General features: G+C 40.0%; 1 protein-coding gene across 1 annotated transcript; it reads left to right on the top strand.

The window, feature by feature from the left end:
* Positions 1-130: 130 nt before the first annotated feature.
* si:ch211-191a24.4 (uncharacterized protein LOC100150331 homolog) lies at positions 131-25,503 on the top strand. The gene is made up of 4 exons (XM_041247994.1): positions 131-493; positions 8,005-8,190; positions 10,097-10,251; positions 23,889-25,503. The coding sequence occupies exons 2-4, from the start codon at positions 8,045-8,047 to the stop codon at positions 24,587-24,589; spliced, it is 1,002 nt and encodes a 333-aa protein (XP_041103928.1). The 5' UTR covers positions 131-493; positions 8,005-8,044; the 3' UTR covers positions 24,590-25,503.
* The last annotated feature ends 948 nt before the right edge of the window (positions 25,504-26,451 follow it).

The raw sequence follows: 26,451 nt of genomic DNA, 5'->3' as shown, positions 1-26,451 counted from the left end.
TTTATATTATATATTATATATTTTTTTTTGTATATATACACACCGGCTTTGAGTTCTGCATTAACTCCAAACTTTTTTGTTTGTTTGTTTAAATAGAAAACATGATGCTGTGTCCTTTGAACTCTGCTGGTCCCACCTGCTTATAGTTGTATGCTGCCTTACAGTTACTTTTACTTGGCACATAAGTGACACATTGCAGGTGATAGAGGGGCATCAGGGTGAAATCACAGCTCTTCAGAACTGATTAACCATTAAAGCAACGGCGAATTGCCAATGCCTCCACATAATCTAACTCTATTTTAACGTTTAGTTCTTAACACTATACTCTGCAATTTTAAGAATTACCATCGATCAGTAACTGTATCTGATATGCTGCTACTGTAATAGCTATGTACCTCACAAGCTGCACCCAAACCCTAGGGTGTGACTCAAATTCACAAACGCTCGCGAGATCTCTTCCTTTTTTATTTTTTTGGAACCCGAGAAAAAAAAGGTAAGCTGGAAGATTTGTAAAGTTTGTATTAAATTAAGTTCCATATTTAAAATATTAGTACAAATGTTACGAACATCTAACTTTACCTTGATTATGCTACCGAAAGTAATTGAGTGCTAATTTAGCGAGTTAACCTCAGTGAATTGTGAATTTTCCCTCCACTAGAACAGTAAGCAGCAGATAAAAGTAACAGGTGAATTACGAGACAAAAGGTCTTTGATCATGTAATGGGATTTTACAGATTCCCGCAATTCCATTATTTATACGTAACGAGCTAAAACACAGTTGTGATTTCTTAGTTTTTGTATGCAATCCCTGCAACGTTATACGAAGTAACAAACACTGGAAAGACTGGTTTGACAACTCAGCATTCTGTGTTTTTTTTTTTTTTCTTTTTTTGTATTGACTATTTTACTTGTTTAACTGTAGACCTGTGTTATCAGTGTCATTTCCAGTAAAGTGGGTCGACAGTGAGTCTCATACAAGTTAAACAATTACGAGACTAGTTTATTTTGTCGATAAGGCTGTTGTTGGCTTTTCGTTTTGTGTTTTATTGACATACCCTACTCAATACGCTTATCTCTAAATAATACTGTATTTTATGTAGAACTGTTCACAATGAAATCTCTTTTTTACTATACCAATTGCATCCCTCAAATTTAAACGAAAGTTATATTTATGCTCTAATATACGTACCATAGTGTTGTATAATTAATGTGCATATCAGTTAGTTTCATGAGAGTTTATTTGGGATATCAAGGAGTAGGAACATGTGTTTTACCAGGCAGTGCAGTTTTATGAGGTGTCGCTTTCAGTTTATAAAATATGAATGCTGAAATTAATCATTAGGTTTGAACTATAAGCAATATGGCTCATGAAAAATACTATGCATAATTTCCTGTGTAGCTTCAACAGTACTGCATAAAATGTACCTTTTTACTAGTTATTGTGATTTTAATTTAATTATAGTTTTAACATAATGCATTAGTACCATACACATTCTCTGCCAAGGATGTAGAGTAAATATCTAATTATTACTCTTCAAACCATGAAGTGCTGCAGCATATAAAATAGTATTTCATAATAAATGCAAGTGTATGTGGACATGTTTCAAGATTATAAACTTCAGTAGCAGACCTGAGTGGTCCATAGAATTAGAAGCACACCCAATTGCAGAAGCCCACTTCAGTACAATACTGTACATTGCTCTGCATAGTCTATAAAATATGCCAGTTTTGTCAGATGTCAGAGATTAGGAGGGTTTTGAATTTAAGAATGAAATTCCTTTGAACATTTGCATGTAGATAAAACACAAATAGGGGGCAGGGGGAGCACAACTGATTTTCATCAAAACAATGGCGAATTGTCAACTAATGTGGACCTCAGACTCGACACAGATTCCTAACTTTAAATCTGTTGGATGTACAGTTGCAGACAAAAGTATTGACACCCTACACCTAGTATGCCATAATTCAAAGTAACAGAATAAGGACAAGTATTTGGTAAACTTTAATGACTTCTTAACAAAACAAAAAGCAAAACACACCATTTGCAGTAATTAAACAAATAGTCTTTATAAAAGAACAAACACACATTTGCTTTAAAGTATTTATTTGTGACAAAATGTTGCTTTTATAGTGGGTTTCAGGCATTTATGATAATTCTTCACCAGTATGGTTCATCTTTTTGGTGAAATCTGGGCCCATGCCTTCAGCTCAGACAGATTAGATATGCAAAGCTTGGCTATGGTTTAATTTATTTTTTTCAGATCAGTCCAAAGCATTTTGTGATTGTGAAGGCCATTCCAGAACTTTTATCTTCGTTTTCTCCAAGCATTCCAGAGTTGACTTAGCCATGTGCTTTAGGTCATTGTATTTTTAATGTTTTGATACATGGCTGCATTCAATCAATCTTTAATCACATGAATGTCTCCAGTCCCAGAACCACTAAAACATTGCCATATCATGATCAAACCACCTCTATGTTTAACTCTAGGTACAAGGTTTTATTCACTGAAGGCTTTCCCTTTTTTTTCTCCAAATACACTGTGGTCCATTTTTGGGGAAAAGTTCTATTTTAGTCTCACTGGACTAGATAATTGTGTTGAAGAATGCTTCAGATTCCTGTTCATATTTCTTGGCTAATTTGAGAAGGTTTGTTTTATGAACTTTCTTTAAAAGTGGATTGCACTGTGTTTAGGTGTCTGTGTACAGTTCTTTCGTGGACTGTTGTGCCTGATGCTTCTACATCTTTCTTTAATTCCTTAGTTGTTAATCTTGAATTTTTTTTTTTGGCTGCTCTGACGATTCTCCTACCTGCTGTACCCGTAATTTTCTTTGGACGTCTACTTCTTTCAAGCATTTCAGTTGAATTTGTTCTGTGGTACTTCTTGATTGATCAGCTGGCTCAATCACATCCATGGGGGGCAGCTCATTTCTAGTCATCTCTAAAATAGTGCAGCACTTGCCACGTCAGTCAAGGGGCGTGGCCAGGGCAGCGCTGGGCGTTCTGTTTTCCAGCCCCACCTGTCAATCTCCTCCTTTTTCCCTTAACCTAACACAACTTCCTCTCTGTGTCTTGCGTTTGTTTTTTTTTTGTAGCAAGCGCTCAGACTCTGTCATTCGTGCTTCAGCTTAACATCCTTGCTGATATTTAAACCTGGCTCCTTTCACTGTAGGTCATTTCTCTACACAGCTCTGCCAAGATATTATTAACTATTTCCCTACCTGCTTAGGTGATTCTTCTCATCATTCAGCTTCTCTATTCAGGAGCTCCAATGTTAATCTTTCCTGCTCCATCCATTCTCCAGCCAAAGAACAGCGCCGTTCAAAGCGCAACTTCATTACTCAACTTGGTCTGCATTTTCATCAGAAAGACTGGCACCAACGACACTGCTGTACTCCAACTCTGTTCCACTTGCACCTCACACACCATGGTTACCACAGCAACGCCTCATCCAGTGACTACTGGGAGTGGTAAGTTGCCATGGCGACCAGGCAGCTTCAACAGGCACTCTGAGCCTGTGCCTCTGTACTGCAATCTTCTGGCTCCTTATGCTGCGCTTCTGCAACGTGAGAGTGAGTTCAAATCGCCGAGTTGTGACATCTAAATACTGCAGGCTGCTCTTGTAGACATATTTTAACTTATTTACTGTATATACAGTACTGTGCAAAAGTTTTAGGCAGGTGTGAAAAAATGCTGTAAAGTAAGAATGCTTTCAAAAATAGACATGTTAATAGATTAGATTTATCAATTAACAAAATGCAAAGTGAGTGAACAGAAGAAAAATCTACATCAAATCACTATTTGGTGTGGCCACCCTTTGTCTTCAAAACAGCATCAATTCTTCTAGGTACACTTGCACACAGTTTTTGAAGGAACTCGACAGGTAGGTTGGCCCAAACATCTTGGAGAACTAACCACAGTTTTTCTGTGGATTTAGGCAGCCTCAGTTGCTTCTCTCTTCATGTAATTCCAGACAGACTCGATGATGTTGAGATCAGGGCTCTATGGGGGCCATACCATCACTTCCAGGACTCCTTGTTCTTCTTTACATTGAAGATCATTCTTAATGACTTTCGCTATATGTTTGGGGTCGTTGTCATGCTGCAGAATAAATTTGGGGCCAATCAGATGCCTCCCTGATGGTATTGCATGATGGATAAGTATCTGCCTGTACTTCTCAGCATTGAGGAGACCATTAATTCTGACCAAATCCCCAACTCCATTTGCAGAAATGCAGCCCCAAACTTGCAAGGAACCTCCACCATGCTTCACTGTTGCCTGCAGACACTCATTCGTGTACCGCTCTCCAGCCCTTCGGCAAACAAACTGCCTTCTGCTACAGCCAGATATTTCAAATTTTGTCTCATCAGTCCAGAGCACCTGCTGCCATTTTTCTGCACCCCAGTTCCTGTGTTTTCGTGCATAGTTGAGTCGCTTGGCCTTGTTTCCACGTCGGAGGTATGGCTTTTTGGCAGCAAGTCTTCCATGAAGGCCACTTCTGACCAGACTTCTCCGGACAGTAGATGGGTGTACCAGGGTCCCACTGTTTTCTGCAGCTTCTTGAAGGATCCCAGGGTGTCAGCTTCAACAACATTACTGGGGAGTTGATTCCAGACCCTCACAATTCTCTGTGTAAAAAAGTGTCTCCTATTTTCTGTTCTGAATGCCCCTTTTTCTAAACTCCATTTGTGACCCCTGGTCCTTGTTTCTTTTTTCAGGCTGAAAAAGTCCCTTGGGTCGACACTGTCAATACCTTTTAGAATTTTGAATGCTTGAATTAGGTCGCCACGTAGTCTTCTTTGTTCAAGACTGAACAGATTCAATTCTTTTAGCCTGTCTGCATATGACATGCCTTTTAAGCCCGGCATATGATCATTAGCACCTGTTTGGTATAATTGTTTAATCATACTCCTGACTATATGCCTACAAAATCCCTGACCTTGTGCAAGTGTACCTAGAAGAACTGATGCTGTTTTGAAGGCAAAGTGTGGTCACACCAAATATGGATTTGATGTAGATTTTTCTTCTGTTCACTCACTTTGCATTTAGTTAATTGATAAAGATAATCTATTAACATGTCTATTTTTGAAAGCATTCTTACTTTACAGCATTTTTTCACACCTGCCTAAAACTTTTGCACAGTATTGTACATCACTAACTGTTCTAAACCAAATGTTTTATACATAAACAAGGATTTTAATCGCAATAACCAAATATAGTACCCTGCTTCACTGAAGCCAATAGTTTCAATTTCAATAATAACACTATGTAACACAATTTTTATTCCTGGGTAGTAAGTGTTATTTCCTAATTGCTTATGCCTCAAAAGTATAGAACATGGCTGTTATTCCCCACAAACTTTGCTTTTGTGACCAGAACAGTGATATTTCAAAATATCACTATTTCCAATGGGAAAATGGGAAAATGTGTGTCTTTTCGTTCACATAAAGTCAGAAAATAACAACATATGAATCCAAGTTAACATGTATTTATACTAAAGTAATACAAAGATGACTGCAAAAGATTTAGAAGTGAGTAGTTTTTCGAGATTTACAATTATATAGTAAATACCTTGGGGGGGAAAAAAAAAATCAGGACATACAACTTACAACAGGGGAATACAACTGATAGAGTTGGAGTGTAAAGCCATATCAACCATGCGGTCTTCTGAACCATACCTTGTACCCAGATACTGGACTTTGGCCAGCTGTAGTAATTTTACTACAGAATACTACACCTTGCAGTTAAAAAAAAAAAAATGTAACCATGCCCAGTGTTAAACATGGTGGAGGTTGTGTGATGGTCCACAGGTTTCACAGCCTGGTCCCAGAAGCAGACCCCAACCCGTAGCAAGTTCCCCCTTTCAATCAACTTGGGTTCCACTAAACTCCACACTCTCCGTCCTCCTTCAGTCAGCCCACAACTTTATGAAAAATGCCGTAGCCCCTTCCATTCGCTCTTATTCTACTGTCTGGTCTTCCTTCACCACATTCTGTGCTCAGAATCGGATTTCTCCCACCACCTATAACCTCTAGCACATCCTCACCTTTTATCACATACCTCAGGCTAGCCCTTAACCTGGCCCCTTTCTCCATCAGGAATTACCTCTCAGGTATCTAGCACCAAAACCGTCTCCAGTCCCTCCCTTCCCCCTTTTTTCCATCCTGGAGATCCGCCTGACAATCGGGGCATGGAGAAGAGCCTCCCTCCTGCCTCTCCAAGACAACCGATCTCATCGGATATCCTCCTTCGACTCATTTCCTCCCTCCATTGCGGCTGCTTCTCCCTTGTCGATGACATTGTCATGGAAGCTCTGTGCCTAGTCGCCTTCTTCGGTTTCCTGTGCTGCTCTGAGTTTTTAGTCCCTTCAATCTCCAGCTTTCCAGCAATCAGCCTTCAGCGCTCCGACCTCACTCAAGTCCTCGGAAATCACTTCATCCTATTCGTCAGGACTTCAAAAACATACCAGTTACATCATGGTGAGTGCTTTCAGTTTTCAAAAAATTGAGTCTCCTCTCTGTCTCAGCCCTACCCTAACCAAGTACCTCGCCACCAGGAACTCTTGTCTCACTTCAGATCCTCTCTTCATCGACTCTTCAAGAATCATCATTACAAGACATTGGTTTGCTTCCCGTCTCAGCATCCTTCTGTCCAGGCCCAGGCTCTCCCCTCAGTTCTATTCTCCCCACTCCTTCTGGATTGAAACAGCCACTTCTACTGCACGTGCCAGACTCAACTAGCACCTGATTAAAACGATAGGGCACTGGCCCTCTTCAGCAGTGGAGGCGTAAATCAGGTCTTCTCCCACGGACATTGCAGCAGCTCACCAGTCCCTCGTTAGTATGCCTGGAGTGGGGGCCCCCTCTCCGCCAGGTCCGCCAGAGGTTTCCTCTCCACAGTGCAGATGGCCTCCAATCCATAGCCCATCATACTAACCTCTCTTTGTTTTGTTTCTCTTTCCAGCCTTTCCTATCATCTATGTGTGTGGCTCTGCGTTCTCTTTCATATCTCAGTAGTGTGGTTCTGCGGGGAGCCAGGGGTCCTTTTTTGGGGGGGGGAAGTGAGTCTCACTCCCCCGACCGACTGGGTCGGCCTCCTGCCCAAGTCACTGCCATCACCTACGGTTCCTCGCCAGTCAGAGGGGACTCCCATCCACATCTATACTTTCGCAGCTTATGCGCTAGCCTCATGGAGGCCTCAACCGGCCATCACTCTCCCTAGTTTCTTTTCCAGGTCCGAGCAACTTTCTTGCCCCCTCTGAGATAGGCCTAGTCCCCCACCTGCCGAGTTGGACCCCGTTTAGGTGGGGGTGGGAGGGTTCTCTTCCTTCGTCTCTCCTATACGGACCTGAGACACTTTTCCCTAACTCTCCATGCCACGCAGCTGCCAGCTGATGCTGCCTGAGTAGTGACGGGATCTATCCTTTATGTCTCATTCTCCTTTTTTTGCCCAGCAGCCAGAGGATGCTGCCCGACCCGGCCTGGACTTGAAAGCTTTGTCTTTCATATGTTCTGTCTCTCATCCTCCTCTTGTCCTGGCCCTTCCTCATCTTAACCTGCCCAGCAGCCAGAGGATATTGCCCGACCTATGTTGCCTGTCCTATGTCTAATACCTTTGTCACTCAAGCACTCACATTCCCCAAGCTTGCTGACCCTCACGCCTTTCTTTACTCTCAAGCCCTCGTAGGCATCCAGTGAAATAGTGGTAAATGGGACGTTCTGGTGAAGTGATTTTCAGTTCAGCATTGTACAAAATGCTATTTCTGTTGATGAATAATACATAATACATCTTCATATTATTTTTAGACAGTTATAATTCCCATGCTTGAGCGGTCATGACTTCACTGATCACTTTGACAGACTTGCTTATGTCACTTATGTACTGTAACAAAGACGGACACCATGGGGTAGATGTAAGGATATGTGCAAAGTGATTTGCAAGGTCAAAACCACCATACTGGGAGGAATAAATCCTTTTTCATAAAAAAATATTTTTCACATCTATAGGTGTAAATAAGTCTCAAGGAAAACCAATCAAAGTACAAGGATGTCTTACGTGGGCCAACCGTCCAGTAATCCAGAACGGAACCACCAGGCCAGACGTCACAGAGACAGAAGAGGCCGGGATGATCATCATGAGTACCGGAATGCAAGAGACCTACACCAGGGAGGACCAGCAGCTTCCAGTGACAGGTAGGTGACTTTCCAAGAAGGTGGGCATCTGGGAGAAGAGTGACTTTCCATTTGAATTTGTAGTGTTGCACACATCACATGACATATGGGGCATTCATCTGGTGCGAGCAGTGAATCTTCATGCATCAGATAAGTATGCGTATTCCAGTTTCTCAGAACAGGTCACCTATTTAAGAAGACCATTGCACATGATTATATAATTCCTGTCTCCTAAACAATTATACTTGAGCCTCCCTTTTTTTAGCCTTTAAATGTCTTTCTTCCTGATCTATAGTGGAGCTTAAAAATATAATTTAGAACCTAAGGCTGCAAGTAATATACAAGGCATACTTGTTCGCATCACAGAGTAAACAGGTGGCTATCGGACTTTAAAGGCGGAAGAAGTTTGTGTCCCTACAGTTCAAACTACTTTTGAATGTGTAGTTAACAAACAAAATGGTCATGAACGTCAGAAGATGAGTAGAATAGACAGGGCTAGATTATGCAACTCTACAGTACGGCTATGGCCAAAAGTTTTGCATCACCTAGAATTTTAGGATTGAGACATCATTTAAAAAAAATAAAATAATTAAAAATATGAACAGAATTTAGATATTTTATTTAACACCATGTATTCAAAGAAACTACAAAATTATATCAGAAGCTATCATTGTAGTACAGTATTTCATGTCACATTTTTCAATTTCTGTCAGTTTTTCGTTAAGTATATGACTTTATGAAGCAAAATTTGGTAATTCTATAGGGTGATGCAAAACATGTGGCCATAGCAGTAGACACACATCTGTTAAATATACATTTACAAAATTAGTGCAAAGGATACTGAATCGTTGTGATTTTATTTATTTTGAACTTTCAATAGCAATCTCATTAATTTGCATAATGGAATTAATTTGTTACATGCAATTAGTTCAGCTTTTACTAATCAACCTGGAGTGCAAATCCACTTAAAACAATTAACCTATTATTACAGTGCATGCAATCTGGCTTACTAAGCCTCCCATACACCACACCATGAAATGAGAATCTCAATAGGTCTGTCTACAGTATACCCTGATGTTTTGAAATTAATTTTGTTTTAAAAAAGTAATTGAAACAAGAAAAGTCACTTTTTAAACTTATTTCAGTTCTGCTTTAGGAAAAAGTAATCAAGAAGTTTCTGTGTTGCTAAGTTATTTTATTTGTAGCATTTTTGCAGATGGCAAAGGTGATACTTAATGACAAAAATCTGATTGTTAGGTCAAAAGGGAGGTAGTGGAATGCGTAAGTTGTGATTGAAGACATATATCCTTTACAATCCACAGAGACAGAATAAGTGCCCGCCAGTGAGAACTGAGAGAGGTTTTCTCATTTCATCACAACCTGCCCTAGCAGCACCCACAAAAAACCTGTGCCATTAAACCTGCCAGCTGCAGACTGTCCTGAGGTTAATCTCCAATTCTGCAAGATCAGAAAAGTGAATGCATACTGAAAGTACATAGCCCACAACCTACACACAGCAAAGTCTTGTTAATGAGAAACACCAATCTAACATTTGGTCTTGTAATTTACTACTCCTATAATTTTTCAGTATTACATACAATTTGAAATGCAAGTGTTTTGAATAGAAATATTTTTCAATGTCTTTTAATTTATTTTGTTTCTTTTAATATTTCTTAATTTAGCAGGATTGACTGTTTTATAGGTATGGATGTAATCTTGCAATTCTGTTTTCCAACTGAATTTACATTATTTGTATACAGTCTGTATTTTCTGACTTGTGACTGCTGGCTTCTGATTGTTTTGACACTTGGCTATTTAATGGCTGTGGTGCAAGGCTAGATACTGTCTGCATGAATACAGAAATCTAAACTTGAAAACACTGGAAAAGGGAAATCTTCTAAAGCTGTAATATTCTTCCTTGAAAAAGATCACAGCCACATCATTATCCAAGACAAGTTGCTTCTGAGCCAAGGTATCCAGGGCCAACATCTTCATCAGCCCCAGATGACTACTCTGAGGCCTCCAGGGAGAGACACACAGCAAAGCCTCAGTCAAAGTGCTCAGTTGTGTGCTCACGGAGAGGTATGTGCTTGAATTGCACCTTGAATCTTGAATTGGGATATGTTGATAAGGGCCCTAATAACATTCAAGTGGAATGGTCCAAAGGCATTGACTAAATTTAAAAAAATATTACAAATATAATGTACCTTCAAGTAAATAACTTCTAAGGGATATCATACAAAACTTAAAAAGTGTTAGATGAAGGGACAATACAAGCATTTCATTTTTACCATTGGCACAGAAAAACATTAAATCAATCATTTAAAACACTAGTGCAATGGACTTAATGTTCAATCAATTTCGGTCCTTTTGAGCACACCACTGAAACTATCATTAGTTTGGAGCTTCTGTTAGATTGGTATTGGTTTTGACTGTTTATTCACTACTACAGGGTTCATACGCTAGTCTAGACAAAGTATGGAAAAATGTCAGACTGATTTCCAGGGCTTGAAAATGCTTGAAAAACCATGTCTCCATTATGTAAGTCTTAAAAGGCTGGAATTTTACTAGTGTCACGGGAGAATGAAAATAATTCCATGATTTGTTTTTTATTATTAATAATAATTGATCTCAAAAGCGAGTCAGCAGCTCTAGCGGTAACTGCATAGGCAATTTACTAGTAGCAACTATATTGCATGAGACCAAATCCTGCGAGGATTGCCCTGTGTAAAGGTTGATTTATACTTCTTTCGCAGACAAAAGTCGTACGTCAGCTGCAGACACCTCTATAGGTGCGCCAGGAGGACTGAAGCACCCCCTAGTTTGCAGACTTTTTGACGCAGCACAGTGCTTGTAGCTGTCGGTCATACTGTCAGCCAGTCTGCGTCACTGCCGGTGTCGACTTGTGACTACGGCTGCCAACAGGCTCCACAGTCCTGCAACACTCTGAGACGGGATTTTAAAATTGCCTGTCTCATGAATGAAGTGAATGTGTAAATTGGCTCATATATATATATATTTTTATGAGCAGCAAACAATTAAAACTAATCAGCTGCCGGAATCTTTACACACTGCAGACTCCCAGAGCTACAGCGTCGGAGGACAACGCAGCTCTGGGCAGCTTACAGGCAAGCCCGCAGGCGCCCAGCACTTTCTGTTAGTGTGTTCCTCAATATTGACAGTGATGTCACTGGTTGGATAACTGGACCGGCTGGAGGATTTAGCATAATAGAGATGGCGAATGTCACGTCAGGATATACACATACCTGGGAACCAAAGATCTTCTGTGTTAATATATTACATAGAAGATCTTTGTGGGAACTCTCCAGGTTTGTTAAAATTGTTTGTATAAAAAAAACCCCAAAAACATCCAATCGCTTTCATGGTACATCACATGTTCTACTGCCTAGTATCAGGCTTTGCTGAGCTGAGTTGCTCGTGTTTCAATGAACTGTCAGTAAAATTACTGGATCTGAGTGTGGAGTTGTGGATTTGTGAGGAAGTTAGATCAAACTCACTAGTTTTGGTTTTTAATTTGTGCATGAGTTGTTACGTTACGTATTTATTTTTGCCTGGGGGGGGACACAAAAATGTTTGTCTTAGATCGTGTAGGAAACTGCATTGCATGAAAGAAAATACAGTTGCATTTATACAAGGTAAAAAATGCGAGGGATTAAATACAAAACCTTATTGTATAATATGGCAGTACTAGTTGAACATCCTGTTTTTGGCTCATTGTCATGCTTTTTATAAATGTCAGTGTTTTCGGCAATAAAATGTTTTCATGTTTTTTTGTGACTGGTGAGTATGCATGAGTTTAACAGTGCTGAGAAAATACTGTACAGTAGGATGTCAATAAAATTTAAAAAGTACCCATAGATAAATATTATATGCACAAACAGAATATGAAGACCTTCAAGACCTTGTCCATCTTCTAAACGATCTCTGATCGTGTTTTTCTTCACTTGTTGTTGGTGTCCGACAGTCACAGCTTTTGTGATCATACGAGAGAAAAGTAAATACAGACGGCAAGGCCATATTTTTTAATCGCCTGTCTTGAAATATTTATTTGTGTGTGCCATCAGCAGTATGTGCTTTATACCGCTGTCATCAACAAAGTGAATACTGAAAACTCGTGAATATTTTAAATTCTTTACAATCTTTTTAGTCCTTGCAGCCAATTCCACTATCAAATATTATTATATGTATTATTCCTATCATAACATATGTTGTGTTTGTTGCACCCTTAAACGAAACACGCACAAGACCGTTTGCCTAGCTTAATACTTTTTTTTTTTTTTTTGCAACAGTTCGAGTTAAATGTTTAATGAAGCAATATGTATTATTTCTTTAATACGTACAAACAATAATCTGTTTTCTACTCACAGAGAGAGTAAGTGAGCTTCATGTGCTGTCCATTGATGACACATGTATGGCTTTCACTGGAAGACTCGCGGGTATCATTAAGAACAAACCCAGCATTTTTTGCCAAAGGTGGTCTCATCATTCCATATTAACCAACCAGTGGTTTTGGAAACTTTCATACCTCCCCGTACGAGTCAGAGGAGGACTGTAGACCTCACATGCTTTGCCCGGTCCAGGCTCTGCGCTGTTACCTGGATAGTTCAGCGTCCAGGAGACAGTCCACCCAGCTGTTTGTCTGCTATGGGTCCCTCTCTAGAGGTTAGACCCTATCGAAGCAACATCTAGCGTACTGGGTGGCAGATGCTATACGCTTGGCGCATGAACAGACGGACTCCCCCATGCCGGGGGGCATTATGGCCCATTCTACCAGGGGCCTAGTGACTTCGTGGGCTTTCCTTCATGGCGCCTCCTTGAACGGGCTGTGCAATGCTGCTAATGAACAGGTAGTCAGACATTGGCGCATTTTTACCGCCTTGATGTTGCAAACCGAGCGTGGCCCTCACACTGGGCTCTAGGTTGTTGCAGGCGGTATGCCCTTAGGCGTCATTTGGGCTCTGAGGCTATCGCCTTGGGGCTGTACTGTCGGTAATCTGGAGCCATGACAGCGTTGGTACAGCTTCCCATTCGGTAATGGTTGTCATTCCATTGAAAGGGAACATTAGGTTATTACCATAATCCTGGTTCCCTGAAAAGAATGACCACCATTACCCTTCGAGGTCGTGTCACCAGCTGACCTCCGATTTCGAAAGAAAATGGCGATATGCTACTGTGAGGACGAACCTCTTTAACAGGAGGTGGGAGGGACTTCCTCCTCACAGCAGGGCCCTGATAGGGCAGCTTTTCTATATATGCTCAGTGATTGACGGTCAGAGAGGGCTCTTCCCATTCGATAATGGTCGTCATTCTTTTCAGGGAACCAGGGTTATGGTAATAGCCTAACGTTAGTTTATGAGTCCTTTCTAAAAGCATTTTGTGTCAGTGGGGGAGTTTGTGAGCAGAAACCGAGTAGACACAGAGAATGGCTTAAGACCCACCTTTTTGTATATTTCAATTCTGTTAATTTCATACAGAGAAAGATATTATGACCCACTCTGATGCTACAACCCCAAGTTCGAGCATTGCCCAAACCTCTTTGCTAACGCCACTTCGTCGACTTTCTGGGATATGGTAAGGTCTCTCTCGTACTGTGACAACTGAGGGAGAGATTATGTCATATTCAACAATTTTAGTTCTACCGAGCAAGTCAGAAAGAACATAGCTGAACTCCTCAATAAGCTTTTGCAGCTCTCATTGCTGTTCTGGAACTAATTGTTCCCCCATCGAAATTATTTTAGTGCTAGGGGTCTCTAGATAGGGCCTAAATCATCCTTTACTTCGCTAGGGGCTATAAATAAGGCCTCCCTTGCCTGCCAAGGCTTTAATACATTTACATGATAAATTTCACGTTCATTACGGCGATTGGGCTGTCTAATTTCATAATTCACCTTTCCTGTAGCCCAAATTACTTCATATGGCCCCTGCCGTTTAGCACATAACTTCGATTCTAATGAGGGAAGTAGCAGCATTACCTTGTCTCTTGGTCGAAAGGTTCAAATTAGTGCGTTTTTATTATAATGCTGCTGTTGTCGGTGCTGAGACGATTTGAGGTTGTCCTGGGCCAAACGATCAACCAAATGCTGATATGGCAACAGGGGCAGGGGCAGCACCTGTACCCCAGCTGGGGGCCAGCCTTGATCTTCATGAAGGGGAGGGCAAGGTGGCCCATTGGTGTCAGCGGTCTGGGAGATGTCAGTCCTGGTGCTGGTGTGGCTGGTGGTGGGAGAGAGAGAGGATGTGGTGGTGAGCGGCTCCGGTTGGTTGGAGCCGTGAGGATGCCGGTCCAATCGGAGACCAGGGAGTCTTTGAAGTCCTCAGCTAGTGTCATGGCTTCTTCCAGGGTGTCTGGGATGTGGCGCCATAGCCAAGCTTGAGTGTTGATGCAGACCACATGGCAAAAGTGCTACACCACTATTGCCATAGCCATTTGTAGATTGGTCTTCTTGGTGGGGATCAACCAGTCTACCATATGGTCACACAACCTCTGCACGACCATCATGAGGCGTGTATCCGTCGTCATTTTCAAAGCCTCTCAATGCATGCTGTGTACCTCTCAAAGTGGTTCGTGGGGTACAGTTGTAGGAGTGATGCACAATGAAAAGACAGACAGTAATAATCCAAAGTAATTTAATGCTGTAATCCAGGTCTGGTGACCAAACAATAAATCCCAGGCAATACACAGCAATGTGTATTACACTGTTGTAAGTACAGGGTTTGCAGTCCCAAATAATAAACACAGTCAAAGTACACACACACATATACAAACACGGTCACCAGTCCTGGGTGAGTGCTGTAGTGCTTGTGGTGCAAATACAGTTTATCTTGATGCAGGTGCAGTGATGTTCACGTTAGTGCTGGCCTCAGGTGACAACTCCAAAATGTGTTAGCCGTCTAATAATAACAATTTGCCCCCTATGCTGCAGCCAATGGGGGGATTCCAAAATTTTGGGGGGGAATGGCAAAAGAAAAGGCACATTTGCATATAAAAAAAACCAAAACAAACTGCATCTGCATCTTCGTTCACATTGATGTTGCATTAAAATAAGCTGCTTTCAGGAGACCTAACAGCTGTTCAACACTGTGAGACAGAGCACTCTCCATTGCTTTTGCCATTGCCTGACGTGATGTTTTTGCTGCAGCAGAAGAAAAAAAGGTTCTTTTCTTTAACCAGTTTACAAAGTTTACAAACGAGAGGAGGCCATTCGGTCCATCTTGCTCGTTTGGTTGTTAGTAGCTTATTGATCCCAGAATCTCAATAAGGAGCTGCTTGAAGAATCCCAGGGTGTCAGCTTCAACAACATTACTGGGGAGTTGATTCCAGACCCTCACAATTCTCTGTGTAAAAAGGTGACTCCTATTTTCTGTTCTGAATGCCCCTTTGTCTAATCTCCATTTGTGACCCCTGGTCCTTGTTTCTTTTTTCAGGCTGAAAAAGTCCCTTGGGTCGACACTGTCAATACCTTTTAGAATTTTGAATGCTTGAATTAGGTCGCCACGTAGTCTTCTTTGTTCAAGACTGAACAGATTCAATTCTTTAAGCCCGGAATAATTCTGGTCGCTCTTCTTTGCACTCTTTCTAGAGCAGCAATATCTTTTTTATAGCGAGGTGAAGTATAGGGTGTTTTAGAAATTTCTTAAAAACAGCCTTGAGTATGAATATATTTTATGATAATTTTATTAACTGAGTAAACTAGGTAGTCCAAAGCATTGATTGTATGCTGTCCCATGCTTTTGTATGCCCCTGGGGAATGCTTTGGTTTTTTGTTCCAAAAACTCCCATTTTCTTGTGACATCATAATGTACTGTGCTAATTTCATTACAGCAACACCATACCTCAGTAACTTTTCCTCGAAACTTGAAGTATGTGTGTAGTTTCAGTCTGCTTTCTGGAGAGTGTAGTATCTCATACCACAGGTTGATTTCTCATTTGTTATGGAAGAATTCTGTTACTTTGACATTTTGGGATTTGAAAATGTTGTCAGTGATTTACATTGAACGAGACTGTGAAATAAAAATTTTAAAAAATACTTTTGAATCTGAATGCACAATTGCTCGTGCTCTTAACAGTTTTCCATATATTTACTCTCAGTCACTATTGCTACACAAAAACTGTTTTGGTTGTACATCAAACAGGGATCAAATAAGGTAATACCAGATGTCCTACTGGATTATTTCCAGTATTGTTCTCCTACTAATAAAAGAAAATAATATGCAAGTCACTCCACTACTGCTTCATTACACAGGCACAGACTCAGTCCATTCAGAATAACAAAATACTTTTGTTCACCCTAGAGAAACATGATTCCAAGTATAAAAAGGGTTACTTGCCACATTTAAGTGAGCACATTTAATTCCCTATAGCTGTGAGGAAATATATATTGCCGTCACTTTTACTATATAAAATACACACACATTATACATAAACTTATACAGTACTTTTTTATCAAAATAACTGCTCGAAAAATATTTTATATAGAAAAAGGTAATTGTATTTATGATGCACCGTTTGATTTTTTCAATAATAGTATTACAATTGAAAACCATGATTTCTCTGCACACAAACAACGTGTTCTCCACAGTTATTGAGTACCGATCCATAACAATGACAGAATTCAAACCACACACATTTTATCTGTGATTATTTGTCTTGCCTTTGTTTTATCAGTTTGATATAAAATCATTTAGAAATGCATAATCTCTTCAGCAAATTGTGGGATTGTAGGCCTGGGCAAGACTAAACTGTCAGTCAGCAATAGGGTATGCCAGAGCCTGACTGAAAATTAAATTTGTATTAAAAGGCTTGTTTTGAGTTTAATTTAATACCTACCAACAAAAAACATGAGATATTACTCGGAAAATTGGAAATTACCTGCACATCTGTAATCACAGCTGTCTTAAAGTATGAGCAATATTTATTCAGAAAAGTTATCAACTTAATAAAGCACAAGGCAATGTTAAAGTAGTTTTTTTGCATTGCAGTATCATAGAGAAGGACAGTACAGCTGATAAAAAATAATAATTGTCAGTGACAGTGACAGGGAAACACGATATAGTGTTTTATTAACAATTGACGCTGATTCCGATCAAGTTATCTTGCATCCTTAGAGACAATATTTCCATTTCAGTTGATTTTTTAATAAAAGGTTGATGTTAGTTTTTTAAATTTTTTGGTACTGTGTTCCATATTCCTTCACATAAAATCAAATCATCTTCCCGACTTGAGTAATGCATGTGTTAAAAAGTCATTAATTGGCCACTTTGCTAATAAAACCAAAAAAGTCGTACTTTGCAAAAGGGGACCAAACAAGGGAAACCCCCCTGTGAAGACCACATTTGCAGCCTCAGGGCAGTACAGCTTAATAAGGGCACCTCTCATCTCAGGAATCCACTGTCAAGATTCTTCCAACAGCACAATGTAGCATTTTCACAGGGGCACACAAAACCTCTTGGTGAATGCACCCTTCAGCCCTCTTAGCATTGTTTTCTCACAGCCGTAGAAGCAGCACAAAATCAGCAAGTGACCTTATAATCTATCTGCAAATAGCTTTTCATGTGCCAAGAAAAAAAGTGTTTTTCAGATCATGGTGCATGAAGCCATTATGTAGAGAGCAGCATACCACAAAGCTGTAAACAGTCAGGTGGAAATTGTATTTCTTTCCCAGGTTTTATGGTGGACAGATTTTGATTGTGTGTGTGTGTGGGTCTAACCCCCCCAAGCACTCACTCACTTAGTCAGTCCCCTTGTGTTCTGAGACAGAGGTCATAAGAAGGAGTTGGTCTTGCTATATTCAGCTGGGTGGTGCGATTGTAGGGGGTAGGTTGTGCACAAGGGAAGTTAATGTTGTGTAGAGCGTGATAATGTGCATACTCCTTAAGAGCACAGGGAGGGTTCACTGGATTGGCTTTTATTCAAAATAGTATGTTCAGATATTGCAAATGCATTGCTAGTTTGTACAAAGTGCATATGATCTAAAGTTTTCAAATGCTGCAGTCTGTACAAAACACTGTTTGTGGTTTAACCCCTGTAAGTTATGATTCTTTATGTTGCAGTTCTTTATGGTATAGCCTGCCTCTCATTAGCGGTGTCCCCCCCCAAAGGGTAAGAATTGTTTGAAAAGTTTTTAACTGTACTGTAATATGTCACTCTCATTGTTCCAGCACATTATTTAAAAAAAACGCAGCAACTAAGGGTGTGTTTTTTGACTCCTAGTTTTTCTTTGCATGATGAACAAAGACCCTGAGATTTTTTAAAAGAATGGTGTTCTACTTAAATATTTTTTATTAGGAATTATTAGGTAGCAATTCCCATACAACATAATGTGGGTGTAAGTCTCACCCACCTGTCCCTTTAATTGAGGTCAGTAGCCTGGCCAGGTTAAAACTTAATTTCCCACAGTTCCTTGCAACCTTCTGTTCATCCTCTCTCCCCATTGGTTCATTCAAATATCCACTCCTCCAATCTCAGAGCTCCTTAGAAGCCAGCACCTGTATTAAAGCTGGGTGACTCCCTTTCTCTGAGAAATCCATCACAACCTACAACATTACAAACTTAAAATATCAGTGAACCTAAACTACTTTAGATCATTTCAGTGCAGTCATTCTTTTTTATTGAATACTGCACGTTGTCTAAACTCTTCATTTCACTGTTACTTGTTTAAATGTAGCTGTTTAATGTTAAGCCTCCTGATGTTTTTTCATCTACTGTTCACCACTCAGCACTACTGACCTTGCTGGAGTCTTTACTGATGCCAGCATTGTAGGACTAGGAGTGGCTTTGACTCGGCTAGAAGGAGATGATGAGAAGGTAATAGCCTACGCCTCAAAATTACTGAACTCTGCCGAAAAGAACTCCTCCACATCCGAAAAAGAGTGTCTCACTGTCGTGTGGGCAGTAGAAAAATGGGGGCATTATCTGGAGAGATTTGAGGTTGTCGCTGACCACGCTGCACTCTCCTGGGCATTCAGTAACCCAAAAACCTCTTCCAGACTGACCTGGAACTCTGGACCTACAACAGTTCACTTTTTCTGTTATTTACAGGAAAGGCAGTCTTAACCTTGTTCCTGATGCACTCTCCAGAGTACTGTCCTGTTGTACCACCTTCAGGTCCCTCTGCAGCAGTGTGTGCCTGCAATGCCTCTGCGAGTAGCATGGATCTTCCCACCATGATGGACCAGATAGCGACCGCTGTCGTCAACGACATTGCTTTCAATACTGCCAATGATAACTGTATCTGCTTCATTTAACAGCAGAGACTTGTGTATCGCCAGGTGCCCATTCCTAAACAAGGATTCCGATACCAGCTGGTTATTCCGGAACAGTTGACAGATTCCTTCCTCTACCATGAGAACCCTTTGGGAGGTCATCTGGGTAGGATGAAGAGGTTGTTTCGCATGCTGGAGGTGGTCTGATGACCCTCCATCCATAAAGGTACATGGCACTACATAAAGGAGTGTCAAACCTGCCAGGACTACAAACCTTCCAACCCCAAACCTGCTGGTTAACTCCAGTCCATTACTGTGAAGGAGCCTGGAGAGATGCTGGGTCTGGACCTAATGGGACCTTTGCCAAGAAGTAAAAAATGTAAGGCCTACATCCTGGTCATTGTTGATTACTTCACAAAGTGGGTTGAGCTGTTTCTATTGTGGGACAGGAACACCACCAAGATTGTGAACATTTTGCTGCAGGAAATTTTCACCCGATGGGGAACACCGTGGACCGTGGACCTCAGTTCACAAGCCAGCTACTCCCAGAGGTGTGCAAAACCTGGGGAGTCATACAAAAACTCACAACCAGCTACCACCTAATAGCCTCGGGATCAGTCACATTGACAGCCACACAGAAAACAATTGTATTCGGATATTACAGAACAGTATTCTATTTTATTATTTTTCTTTACCAGTCCGCAATGTGTTTAGCTATAATTAGATTAGTCTCTACTCTGTGCCTGTGTGAATGACTGACAGTCAGCCTGCTTTCGTCAGTCAATTTGCATCGGGACTAGTGAAAATAAAAACCAGACGGTGGTCTGTTCAGGTGTTTTACAATATATTGGACCTAGCAGCCATCAACTCCTGGGTATTTTACAAAGAATGCACGGAGAAGAATTTACCAAGGAGAGAATATATTTTACAGTTAGCACAGGAACTTTGCAAGAAGCATTTGGAACAGAGGGAGACTGCCTAAATTTGCTCAGGTGCAATATATTACCTCAACAAGTCACACAATTTGTTGATGGACTCCACCTGCTTTAAATTAATCTGTGAGGATAAATACCACTGTCTCTATATGGTCCCACAGTATGGTGGACCTTCAAAAGAAATAATCAAAATGCAGACGAAAGAGCATTCTAAGCAAGTTAGGGATGTGATTATAGAGAAGAACAAATCTGGGGAAGGATACAAAACCATTTCAAAGGCATTGAGCATCCCTCGGAGGTCAATGCAGTCCATTGTATAGAAGTGGGGGAAAAATACGAAACTACCACCACACTGCCTAGATTAGGCACCCCTCTAAACTTAGTTGCTGGACAAGAAGGGCACTTCTTAGGGAAGCTACTGTGAGGCCAACTGTGACTCTGAATGAGTTACAGAAGTCAGTGGCTGCGATGGACGATGATGTTCATGTATCAACAATCTCCAAGGCATTCCACAAAAAGGGCCTTTATGGGAGCGTGGCAAGGAAGAAGCCCTGGCTCAAAAAAAAACATATCCTTGCCCGCAAAGAGTTCTCAAAACGTCACCTAGAAGATACTGCAGTTATGTGGCAGAACGTCTTGTGGTCTGATGAGACTAAAGTGGAACTTTTTGGAACTGGCAATATTGTCAGGATTGATGGGAGGATGAATGGCGCACAATACAGAGAAATCCTGAATAAAAACCTGTGCCCCTCTGCCAGAAAACTCAAACTGTAGAAGAAGTTTGTCTTTCATCAGGACAATGATCCAAAGCACACTGCCAGAGCAACACTGGAGTGGCTTAAAATGAAGAAAATAGATGTCCTTGAGTGGCCCAGTCAGAGTCCTGACCTTAATTCTATCGAAAGTCTGCGGCAAGACTGCAAACCTGCTGTCCAGCACCGTTCCCCAACTAACTTGACACAATTTATGCAATTTTGCAAGGAGGAATGGGCAAATATTGCTCCATCACGGTGTGCAAAGTTAATAGAGACTTATCCGAAAAGACTACTGGCTGTAATAGCTGCCAGAGGTGGTTCAACCAAGTATTGATCCAGGGGGACGAAAACTTAAAAAATGATGACATTTCAGTTTTTAAATTTTTTATTATTTTTTTACTATTTTCTTTTTTTTTCTGGGGGGGGGGGGTGGTCTCTGTGAAGAAGAATGTGTGACTCACAAATAAAAATTCCCAATATAATGCTTCAAAATCTCAGGCTGTGAGACTCTTAAATGTGAAAAAAGTGGATGGGGGCTGAATATTTTTTCAAGGCACTGTATTTAATATATATATATATATATATATATATATATATATATATATATATATATATATATATATATGATCGTCGTAAGTGCAACACGTCTATAACCACCGCCCCCAGTAAAGAAATAATCGAGATAGGGAGAATCTGTATTTTGTTTTTTTCATATTTCATTTATTGACATTATTGTTCACAACAATAAACTGGTTGTTATTGAAATTGCCACCTCTGACGTCCCTACTTTTCTGTCTGTCACTTTTATTTAGTTATAGGAATAGGACTGGTAGTATCTCCTTAGGGAGGACAGTGCAACTGCTTCTCAGTTGTGCAAAGTGATCGTTACAACTGTTCCAGTGAAACAAATATCAGACTATAAGTGCATTTTTTCTAATAGTCTAGGAGACAGATGTATGCAGAGAAACAGAGCTAAAATCCCTAAGAAAGGATTATAAAGAGCTTCTCTGTGCTTAAATTGAGGTCGATTTGATCAATTCCAGATTTTGGCTCCGCTGCTAAATGCTGACCTTGAGTTTATTAAATGATTATTCACAACTTTTAAAAATAAAATTAAATGTTTTAATAATAAAAAAGTGAAATACAGGGATACTCTGTACTTAACTATGAGTGTGCTTTATGTAATATTAAAAAATATATATATTAAGAACTCCTCTACAAATGTAAGGACATCTACTGACAAACCAAACATTTAGGAATTTTTAAAAATGTTTTATTATTTTACAGGTAAGTGCTTTTCAGTGTCATTCTTGTCCACATATACTAACTATTTCTTTCTAGTAAAACATTTTTTATATAAAATTAATACATTGGTTTACATGATTACATTGAGTGGTGTGATTGTGGATCATTTTTACTGAAACAAACAATTATATTCAGTTACACAGGGCCTTCTAGAAGGAGAAGGAGAGAAAAGCAGGGTAGTTTCTTTACTTTCTCTCTCAGTGCTGGTCCTGACTGGGACATTTTAGTAAAAACTGTTAAATATGGTGGTTTGTTCGGTACATTCTAGATATCTCCTAAATCTCCTAAAGACCCAAATCTTAAATAGAAGCAACAAAGTGCTTATTTGAACAAGGCTGTCCGATCAGGGTAGTCTCTAAAAGTAAAATGGCGCCGAGATCTGTGCGCGCAGTCCTTTTTCGTACCTGCATCACAGGTTTGGTAAGCAGTTTTGGTGTATAATTTTCAGGATTCAGGTTTTTAGAATGTAAACACCCATTCATTAATGGTTACATTTCGTACTTGAAAGGGAAACCTGTTTTAAAAACTGGGTGACACAATCATTTTATTTATTTTTTATATATAAACGTGCCAGCATAGTTAACTTGATGGTATTCTTAACTTGACTATTCACCTCTGAGAGTTAATATTTCTTACATGTAAAAACTTTAATCTGAAAGTAACATTTACAAAAAAGATTCTGAGATTAGGGATACATGATTGAAATGGTACTTAATAGGCCTTTATGTTGAAACTGTTGACTATAGAGTTGTAAGCACTAAAACACCAAATTACCTACAGCCGTCGTTAAGATTATATTTAATTACATTCATAAGATTCCATTTAGCGAATTTAACTCTTTACTGTCACAGCCATTGTTGAAAAACTGCTCCTAGGAGTAGTTTTTCAATTTGGTGTATACTTAAAACTACCCGCTGACCTGGAACACTCAGTTTTGTCTTGTGGATTTGTTAAGGTGTGACTTCGGAAATTTAAAATATGTGGTCATGTTCATGATAATTAAATAATAATAATAATTTTTAAACAAGCCTGAAATATGACGGTTACAGTACACTAATGGAAATTTTAAGCAACGATTGATGGTGCATACTGGTAACTCACAATGAATATGATTTTTGAGATTTAAAAAACTGGGATAGAAATCAATACTGTACTAAGTTATTAGAACATACAAGTTTTGGTGGTGTAAGCAGGACTGTTTGTTTTTTATTGCCACAAATTTGAGTTGGTGGTTTCAAATGGAAACTCTCCTCATATTGTTTTTGTTTCCAAGGATGTATGATACAGTACAGTTTAGTAAACCTGTAGTGTACTTGTTGTCTGTGGCTACAGGGATTTAGCGCAGGCTGTTGTATGTATATGTGACATACAGAGACATCCCTTGTCTGAACAAAATTCCAATAAGTGCTCTCACTAAGCATCAACTACATTTGAAAGAATTTAAACATGTTTATTATAGTTAAAACCCCTACATTAATATACCTATTTTATTTCCTTGCAGGTATAGTTCACATGGCTGCAACAGGGACAAATCTAATGGTGCTAATCTGTGTGGCAGTCGCCCAGGCAGTAATGTCTGGGTTCACATCAGTTGGGGGTCTGGCAACTGGCAGTTTCAGCCTGAATTCGGCTATCAACCCTTTCCAGGGCACAGAGCTGCAGGAGGTGCGTGACTTAGACATGCAGTACAGCCAGATGCGAGCCCCTGGGGTTTACGGAGGGGTCGCTTTCAGCCTTGTGGTGGGAGTCATTACCCTTTTTTTTCTGATCGGTGGCGCCAAGCCCCTTTACCGCATCCCTATAAAGCTGCTTGTCTTTGAGTTTTTCTTCGACGTGCTGGGTTGCATGGGCTACATTGTAGCGGTTGGCCTTTACCTCCATTTTGTCATTCAGGTGAATGCCACAGATGTGTGTAAGAAAAGGGAACGGCTGTATTCACGCCAGGGATACACCTGGATGAACTGCTATGTGCAGGGAAGCGATGCAGCAGTAGCCCTCTTTGGTATAATAACTGCCATTCTGTACTTTGTGGGATCGATACTCTGTGCACTGACAGTCAGGCTTGCCAAGGCTATCCAGAGGGATATGTATCTGGAACAAAATCAGCCTGAACCAGAGGGAAGAAGTCACAACAGGAAGCAAAGTGATCACATTCATTGCTGCGATATTGACCCTAATCTGCCAGTTTCTACACTTGTGTAAATTATTTTTGTGGACTAGCTGCTGGAAAGCATTGACTTTAAAAAAAAAAAAAAAAAATCTAAAACAAAATCAGAAGAGTAAACTTTATTGCCATTGCCTTATTTTAAAAATGTTTAAAAAAAAAAAAAAGGTTTAAGGTACAGATGTTATTTAATATTGTAGTGAAAGCAAATTTAATTGTTTTGTTATTTTAAATTTATAAGCAAATCATGATTTCCCATCCATTAGTACTTTAAGTGGCTATTGTGCACTAAAGTAACATCTGAATATATGAGTTGCCCCCACAGACCAGGGAGATTCAACAGGAACGTGTAAATAGCATTTTCCAGTCTGTTATGAAATGCAGTGCAACACTGTACTCTGCTCAGGGATGCTGGGATTTCTCTATCCTTAAATTATTACTATTAAAAAAGGAATTTAGACATTACATATTTCCTGTCTGAAACCTTTAAATAAAGTTCTGTGAACTTAAATACTATTCCTTTATAATTTATCTTTATAAATAAAATGTTCATGAAGCCAGACTAGTGCTAATCTATATACTGTATTTAATCTATTGGTCTTTACATTAATATAAAAGTGTATCAACAGCTAATATCTTCTTAACATGAAATGTAACCTTACCAACTATTTATAATATCTAGCAGTTTCAGACAAACACATTAGGACATCCAGTTAGAAGTAAACATCTTTTTTCCTACTATACAGTAACAAAAAGTACATCAGATTGCATTTTTTTGTATAACAAATTCTATCATCAAAATGTATACATTTTTTAAATGTTTTGCCTTCTAAAAAAGGCTTTCTGGAGTTTCATCATGGCCATTATTACTAAATCATTCACATGATTACTGCATCACACATTGTCCTGTTAACTACATTTTAATGTGCATCTGAGTGAATATACCCTTTCACATTTTTTTTTTTTTTTAATTCGTTGCCATTATTTTTCTCGCAATTTGAAATGGCCAATTATTATTTAGGCTCAGCTCCCCGCTACCACCCCTGCGCTTCGGGAGCGGCGAAGACAAACACACGCTTTCCTCCGAAGCGTGTGCCGTCAGCTTACCGCTTCTTTACATGCTGCGGATTCATCATGCAGCCTCCCAGGAGCTACAGCATGGGAGGACAACGCAGCTCTGGGCAGCTAACAGGCAAGACCGCAGGCGCCCGGCCAGACCACAGGGGTCACTGGTGCGCGGTGAGCTGAGGACACCCTGGCTGACCTGGACCACCCCTGGCGACGCTTAGCTAATTGAGTGCCACCTCCTGGGAACTCCCGTCCACGGTCGGCTGTGGAATAGCCCATCTTGCACTCATGCACTTTTAATGGATGTGCCACTCGGGAGCCCGCCTTTCACATTTAAGTAGATATTGCATTAGTGCAGTCTTGTCTTTTACAGTCAGAATGATACATCCTTGTATCAGTCTTTCAGTGTCAAGTTTTCAATGATTATGTACCCTGCTGTGCAAAAGTCTCAGGTTGCATTTTTCTACTCTGATGCATTATGAGCATCAACAATTTACTCAAAGCCTCCACTGGTGTTTTCTACTATTATAACAAATTTGACTTGCATAAAGAAGAAAAAACATTGAGTGAAATAGCTCACAACACTCGATTTTCAAGGTGCGATATCTGAAGCATACCCAACAAGTATAGAGAAACATCATCTGTAATTGACAAACCCAGGGCTGGAAGACCCAAAAAGCTGTCTAACAAGGATGAGCAATACTTGAAGATAATATCCTTAACGAATACAAAGAAGACAAGCATTGAATTGACAACAGAATTGGCAGAAGGTACAGGTGTCGACCATCCATCAACAGTCCAAGCACCTTTGACCTAAAGATGTAAATATCGT

The sequence above is a fragment of the Polyodon spathula genome, chromosome 4, assembly GCF_017654505.1.
Source record: "Polyodon spathula isolate WHYD16114869_AA chromosome 4, ASM1765450v1, whole genome shotgun sequence".
NCBI classification, from domain to species: domain Eukaryota; kingdom Metazoa; phylum Chordata; class Actinopteri; order Acipenseriformes; family Polyodontidae; genus Polyodon; species Polyodon spathula.
Note: the sequence above shows the minus strand (reverse complement) of the source record. Positions and strands in the feature narration are given on the sequence as shown.

What these genes read in the sequence shown, in the direction of transcription:
- si:ch211-191a24.4 (XM_041247994.1), top strand. Translation starts at nt 8,045, where the DNA reads ATGTCTTACGTGGGCCAACCGTCCAGTAATCCAGAACGGAACCACCAG. An exon ending in CCAGCAGCTTCCAGTGACAG is followed by an intron (nt 8,191 to 10,096) that starts GTAGGTGACTTT and finishes TCCTTGAAAAAG; the next exon opens with ATCACAGCCACATCATTATC. An exon ending in AGTTGTGTGCTCACGGAGAG is followed by an intron (nt 10,252 to 23,888) that starts GTATGTGCTTGA and finishes ATTTCCTTGCAG; the next exon opens with GTATAGTTCACATGGCTGCA.